A 7,457-nucleotide genomic window follows, 5' to 3' on the forward strand; every position below is an offset into this window, starting at 1 on the left:
AGCGGAGCCCTCAGCTGTGCCACCGTGGTGGCTGGGCTGAGCTCACAGCTCTCAGTGCGCTTCGTTTAGATGTACGTAAATAAGCAGATCTAATTTTTAGAAACGTGTTCTCACAGGCCTCCCTTTTCCTATTAGCGAGATCCTGCAGTGGTTGAACAAGTGTATTCTGGGCGAGATCCTGCAGTGGTTGAACAAGTGTATTCTGGGCCGATCTGTCCGGCTGCTGAGAGTGAGAGAGAAGAGAAAATGAGTGATATGCAGAGGTGGATGGATGTGCGGGTAGTAGTCAGTGGTGGTTTTCACTTTAGAAAACTCATCCAGAATTGGCTAATGAATTTGTAAAGGGAATAAATCACAATGGAATGGACTTCGGTTTAGAATACACTACAAATCTCCGTGTCTAGTTATATAAAAATCTAAATTTATAGATGGGCCTGCCAAAATAGTTTTGAAATATATTGCCCTTGTTGCGGTGGCTCACACCTATAATCCCAGCACTTTGGGAGTCCGAAGCAGGTGGATCACCTGAGGTCAGGAGTTCGAGACCAGCCTGGCCAACATGGTGAAACCCTGTCTCTACTAAAAATACAAAAAATTAGCCAGGCGTGGTGGCGCTGTCCTGTAATCCCAGCTAGTCAGGAGGCTGAGGCAGGAGAATCGCTTGAACCAGGGAGGTGGAGGTTGCGGTGAGCCAAGATGGTGCCATTGCACTCCAGCCTGGGCAACAAGAGCAAAACTCGATCTCAACAAAAAAAAGATAAAGTATATTGTCTTTGAAATAGAATCCGTATGTAGATTTCCCAGTTTAGAGTGTGTGCTTTGTTTTCAAACTCCTGTTCCTTGACAATATAGGAAATTTGTTTCTTTAATCTCTTTAAGGAACACAAAAGTCTAAGAGCCAACAAATCACATGTTACCTTTAAGCTTGAGAGCAAGGAGTTTAACTTTTTGCTCATTGAATTTTTTAGGAATTGTCCTAATGGCTAGGAGAATGAACAGTTGGCCTGTAGCCATTGATTTCTTGATCACGAGTAAGGAAAGAAGTTGTGCCTGTCTGCAGGACTCAGTCCCTAGGAGACCCCATGCTTCCTCTGCCATAATAGGTGAAAGCGTTGATCCCATGTGTTAAGGTGCCCCTTTCACTAAAACGACCCTTCCTTTTCTTTCCTCAGGCCTGGAATTTGCGTACTCAGCTGCCCCCAAGTCCATGCAGAGTGCCATAATGGGCTTGTTCTTTTTCTTCTCTGGTGTCGGGTCGTTCGTGGGTTCTGGACTGCTGGCGCTGGTGTCTATCAAAGCCATCGGATGGATGAGCAGCCACACAGACTTTGGTAAGAGTCAGCATCCTGTCCCTTTTGAAAACAGCCAGTGACGGGGAGACGTGGGCGCTCAGGAGATGGTTGAGTGAACGGAGGTGTTTTCACGTGGATGGCCTGTCCCGAGCTGCCTGTCCGCTGCTCCTTCCACAGCACCGCGCTGTGCTGCTTGCATCACTTTTTTTCCTTACATCATGAACGATTTTCAAGAGACAAGCAAGTCTCTCTTCTCATCCCAGGGGCCAAGCCTGCCCTGACCACAGCCCGGTGAGCAGCTGCTGCACCCACCGCTCCTTATGGGGGTGTCCTTGACGGACAGGCACCTTCTCCACCCCCATCCAGCACTTCTGTCTGTGAGTGTCTCCCCCGTACTTCTGAGTATTGCTCCTTTGTATGAGCGGTCCTGAGGCATTTATCCATGCCGTTGTCGGTGGGTGCCCAGATGCTGGCAGTGTGGAGCTGTTGTGAATACCTGTCTTGCCTGTGAGCCTGCGGGACAGATGTGCTCATTCCTCGAGGGCCCAAGAGTCTGTCTTGTCAAATGTCAAAACCCCAGTGTTTGCTGTCTTCCTATGTAATTATCCTTCTGTCTGTGAAGACGCCCAGGAATGCACGGGAGGTTTTCTCCCGGGTGACTTAGGCATTTCCGAATACCCTGTGTAGTGCCACCCTAAGACAGACTCTGACGAGGCGTGGTCTTCATGAGGCAGTCTTCATGAGGCAGCTGAATCTGCACCCCAAGCTTCCCTTTCTTTCACTTCGTGGTGTACTTTCATTTTCGTTTCCTGACAGTACCTTTTCTGATATGAAAAAGACAAGATAGATAGTAAGTTACTTTTGAAAATAAACATATTACTCATGATTAATCATAATGGGTTTTTACAATTAATACCAGTAGTTGGCATCTTGAATGTTGAACAGAACCACTCATAAAAGATGAGTTTTGTTTTCTCCAGGTTTACGATGCTTTTAAATGGACCCAGCAGTGAAGGTTTCTTCTTTCTTTTCCTTTGTAAAAATATTTTATCTACCAAAACAACCTCGTTACTTTTTCTGGTATAATCCTGTGGCATTTGCTCTGGTCTGGTAGTACTTAACCACTTGTAGGTTACAAATCCCCTTGAGAATCTGATGAACATTTAGGGACTTTTCTGCAGAAACTGCAGAATCCCCAGAGTCCTTCCACGAGTATAGGCCTGTAGAGTCCTAATGTAAGGCCCAGAACTCCAAGCCACCAATGTCCCCTGGATACTTGTCACCGATGTTTTCTGGCTGTGGGTGCCACCTCCATGGCCAGCTCAGGGCTGCTTGCTCTGAAGAGGGCAAGTGGATTTGGGGCTGGCATTTCATGTTCGCCTTCTCCTGAAGAGGAATAGCCCGAGGAGTAAGATCCCCTTGTGGTACATGGGACAGACTTCCTTCAAAGAAAGACCAAAGTCCATAGCTCTGAAGACGAGGATTCTGGTTCTTGGTTTGTGTTTTATCTTTACATGTGTCATAAAGGATTGGCTGGTCATTCTCATTGCTTTCTAGTCATTTAATCCTCATTCTTACTTTAATTTCACATCTCATAGTTGACCTTTCATTCATCATTTCTGTCTGACAGGTTGGTTGTGGACTTCCTGCACTGGTGCACTCAGGACGAGTGTGCTGGGGGTGGGCCAGGATCTGTCTGTTGTTTTCAAGAATGGAAAGTGTTCCATGAAGGAGGCGTGTTTGCCAGCAGCCCCCAGGCTGTGCCCCTCGGCTGCATGGCAGCCTCCTTGGTTCACACCAGTAAGGAGAGTTGGAGCTCATCTGTCGAGCAGCCCTTGGCGTCCTGGGTGGAGAAATAAAGGCTGTGACGTGGGAAATCCACAGGAAGCCCTCTCCTCAGAGAGAGCTCTCCCTGCATTTGTGTGGCCTTGGAAGGAGCAGCAGCTCTCAGGCGAGGTTCCGGGGGTGTCTGTGCCACCCTTATCCCGGGCCCTGCCTCAGCATCTCGTGACTGGCACAGGAAATAGCTTTCTGTAAAGTCACAGGACTGTGAAGGGAGAGTCCCCAGAGTTTTGTTACCTTGTTTTTTTCTTGCCTGCCTCCCAGCAGGCTCCTTTTATTAGTGTTATTTAAGCTGGTGAGAACGTGCATACCATAATACTAAAGGTCTCTCATCTTAAGCGCAGCTTGCTGTGTTTGCAGTCTGGATCTCAGTGGAGGCCCTTTTGGAAGCCCTCCTTGCATCTCTCCTTAGTTTACTGCCCCCCACAGAAGGTAAACCTGTGCTGTTCCAGCCTTGGCCCCACAGGTTACCCTGGCCTGGCCTGTGCTGGACTGTGGCTGTCTCCTTTCACGTAGCACTTCTGTCTGTGAGTGTCTCCCCTGTACTTCCGAGTATTGCTCCTTCGTATGAGCGGTCCTGAGGCATTTATCCATGCCGTTGTCGGTGGGTGCCCAGATGCTGGCAGTGTGGAGCTGTTGTGAATACCTGTCCTGCCTGTGAGCCTGCGGGACAGATGTGCTCATTCCTCGAGGGCCCAAGAGTCTGTCTTGTCAAATGTCAAAACCCCAGTGTTTGCTGTCTTCCTATGTAATTATCCTTCTGTCTGTGAAGACGCCCAGGAATGCACGGGAGGTTTTCTCCCGGGTGACTTAGGCATTTCCGAATACCCTGTGTAGTGCCACCCTAAGACAGACTCTGACGAGGCGTGGTGTGTGTCTGCCTGCGGGCTCGGACCGCACCTCCACTCCTGCAGGACAGCGCAGCCTTCGGTTCACGTGGCCTGCCAGCTTTAGCTTGGGAAGTTCTCCGTGACTGGTACATTTGAGGAGACGCGTATTTCAAAATAGGCACATAAAATGATGTCATTGATATTTTGATGACAACCTCGTCTCAGTAGCGTCAAATGCCAGTGTTGGGACAGCAGTGACAGCTAGTGCCAGGCTCCAGGAAGCTGGGGTTTTCATCTCCATTGAGTGCCCAGGACAGAGCCTGGTAAGTCGTAAGGATTGAATGAATATTGTAAAACATCTGTTGAAAAAAAATTAAGGTTTAGTCCGGTAGAATTCAGGATATTAGCAGCTCTCTTTCCAGATCTACTCGTAGACACAGGAAATTGTTACCTTCTTTAATTGGTGTGAATGAGCATTCTTTAAAAATGTGTGAGATCATACAGATGTGTCGGGTTTTTTTTTTTTTTTTGAGATGGAGTTTCACTTTTGTTGCCCGGACTAGAGTGCAGTGGCATGATCTTGGCTCACTGCAGCCTTTCACCTCCCAGGTTCAAGTGATGATTCTCCGGCCTCAGCCTCCCAGGTAGCTGAGATTACAGGTGCCAGCCACCACGCCCGGCTAATTTTTTGTATTTTTAGTAGAGACGAGGTTTCATCATGTTGGCCAGGCTGGTCTTGAATTCCTGACCTGAGTTGATCCACCCACCTGGACCTCCCAAAGTGCTGAGATTATAGTCATAAGCCACTGCGCCCGGCCCCGACGTGTATTATATTGTGTTTATTTGGTAAATGCACTGTTGAACATGCGATATATGTTCAGATAGAAAAAGGAAGTGCCAGAATAACCCAGCTTTAAAAAGATCTTCAGAAGAAAGGAAGTCTCACTTTTTAAAATAAACAAATGAGAAAGTGTTTTTGAAGAGGAGCCGAAAATGGAGTAACTCGATTCCAAAGCACTCGCTTCCCTCGTGATGTTGCCGGCCACATGCACCTGCGACCTTGTGCGGAAACGTGCAGCAGTGCTTTCTAGCCAGTGGCAGGTGATATACGTGGAACGGAGACAGAGGGATGGCCATGGTGGCAGGAGCAGCCGTGGTGGAGAGCACAGGGCGACACTCGGCTTGGTCTGGACGTGTCCTGGATGATCAGTCGTGATGAGCTAATGTCCTGCCATTCTCTGCACACACGTCGTTCCCGTGTCTCCCCACTGAGTGGTGATGTTAGCTGGTGTTGGCCAAACTCTGTTCTCTGATGGAGAGATGCCAGTTTGCAGAGTGGACAGTTCCAGACCTGTGTGAAAGGGGGATTATGACCATGGTGCGTGTCCAAGCTCACCGTGTCCGCACCGTGTCCAGGCTCCTCCTTGAGTGCCGATTTCTGAAACGCTGCTCCTTTTACCGACGAGGAGAAACTGAGCACAGAGATCTCAGAGGCTGGATTCAAGCCTTATCACTTGAGCTGCATGGCCCATGACCTCAGCCTCTGTACTGTCCAGCCTGCTTGGGATGCAAACGTTGCATGTAAAATGCCTCCATAGTGCCTGGGACTGGGTTGGGTATTCAGTGTTATGCTAACTCTTTGTATTAAAGTATGCAGAGGTATCTGCTTGTGTCAGGTTGAGGATGCTAAAACCTGAGCATGTTTAAGACATTCAAAAACCAGCTCATCTCATCCTTTGACACATTGCCCAGCTGCCGGCCCTGGTGAGTTGGGTGTGTGGTTTCCCATCAGTGACCCATGCAGTGAATCCAGAGTTCACGATGTTCAGGCTGTGTTATAGTGTGATCTGTGATGCTAAAAAGCGCACAGGTTCTGTAGCCAAGTTATAAACATGTTCACCTCGGGATTCGACAAGGAGATAGTCAGGTGCTCTTTTGTTACCTTCATGTCTGCCTTCCTCAGCAATGCAGTTCCAGGCCAATCATAACTATAAAGGGAGGAAGTTCCCTTGAAGTAGTTGAAGGGAGGAACACTGCCTGAGAAAAGGCAGGAAGGAAATAACACCAGACCGGCTAACACTTGTTTCTGGTGGCGAGAACACAGGAAGGTAATGTTTTTACTTTGTCCAGGTGTTCTGGTGTGGGGGGTTAGCAGTCACAGGAGGCTGGTTTGGCAGGTGTCCCCTTGCTCCTGATTTGCAGCCTTGTCACGTGGCCTTAGGCACACTCTGCATCGACACTGTCGCCTTCACTACCGCATGTGTCTCTGCAGGCCACGCAGGGATTTTCCTGAGGACTGGGCAGCTACCTTTCCTCTAGTTTCCTCAGGGAACCTCCTCCTTTTACCTTACAAAAGAGGGGGATGGGCTGCTGGAGGCAGGTGGGGGGCTGAAGAGAGCCCACCTCCGGAGCCGCCGTTGGAGATGTATCTGACTTCAGGGAGCTTCTCCAGTGGTTTTGAAAGCAAGATACTTGTGTATTTTGGACTACAGAGAAAACATTTGTTTCTTTTTTTATGACTCCAGTTAAACCTTAGTGGGAACCAGATTGAATAGTAAAGTCTTGAAAAATACCTGTAGCAGTGCAGCTTACCTGCCGCTTTCCTTTTGTTTTTTTCCAGGTAATATTAACGGCTGCTATTGAACTATTACTTTTTTCTCCTGGCTGCTATTCAAGGAGCTACCCTCCTGCTTTTCCTCATTATTTCTGTGAAATATGACCATCATCGAGACCATCAGCGATCAAGAGCCAATGGCATGCCCGCCGGTGGGAGGGCCTGACCTTCCTGAGGCCATGCGCGGTTTCTGAGGCTGACATGTCAGTAACTGACGGGTGCACTGAGAACAGGCAAGACTTTAAATTCCCATAACACGTCTGCCTTCACTGCAACTTGCATGTTGCCTGGATTGATTTCTTCTTTCCTTCTATCCAAAGGAGCTAGGTAAGTGCCTTACTGCAGTGTGTCTCCTGGCACGCTGGGCCCTCCAGGAGGAGAGCTGCAGATTTTGTCTCCTGGCGCGCCGGGCCCTCCAGGAGGAGAGCTGCAGATTTTGTCTCCTGGCACGCCGAGCCCTCCAGGAGGAGAGCTGCAGATTTTGAGCATGTCGTTTGTCATTCAGGGTCTCTGTGAACCCTCTAGCTGGAGACTGCAAAGTCTTGGGAAACTACACGTTAGTCGGCATCCCAGTTTCTTAAACAAATGTATCACCTGCTTCCCATAGCCGTGTGATCTCACCGTAAAAAAAAAAAAAAAAAATTAATAAACTGCTACTTATATTGAGGAAAGTGAGGGTTTTTTTTTTTTTTTTAAAGATAAAAGCATGGTCAGATGCTGCAAGGATTTTACATAAATGCCATATTTATGGTTTCCTTCCTAAGAACAATCTTGCTCTTGCCATGTTCTTTGATTTAGGCTGGTAGTAAACACGTTTCATTTGCTGCTTCAAAAAGTACTTACTTTTTAAACCATCAACATTACTTTTCTTTCTTAAGG

General features: G+C 48.1%; 1 protein-coding gene across 1 annotated transcript in view; it reads left to right on the forward strand.

Moving 5' to 3' along the window:
• The window catches only part of SLC15A4 (solute carrier family 15 member 4), a 31,269-nt gene extending 24,303 nt beyond the window's left edge, over positions 1-6,966 (forward strand). Inside the window, 3 exon segments of the mRNA XM_033220118.1 lie at positions 1,173-1,331; positions 6,585-6,602; positions 6,605-6,966. Of these exon segments, the coding sequence (XP_033076009.1) occupies positions 1,173-1,331; positions 6,585-6,602; positions 6,605-6,744 (317 nt within the window). The 3' untranslated portion in view covers positions 6,745-6,966.
• Positions 6,967-7,457: the final 491 nt, after the last annotated feature.

This window comes from Trachypithecus francoisi, unplaced genomic scaffold, assembly GCF_009764315.1.
Source record: "Trachypithecus francoisi isolate TF-2019V2 unplaced genomic scaffold, Tfra_2.0 Lachesis_group11, whole genome shotgun sequence".
Lineage (NCBI taxonomy): Eukaryota > Metazoa > Chordata > Mammalia > Primates > Cercopithecidae > Trachypithecus > Trachypithecus francoisi.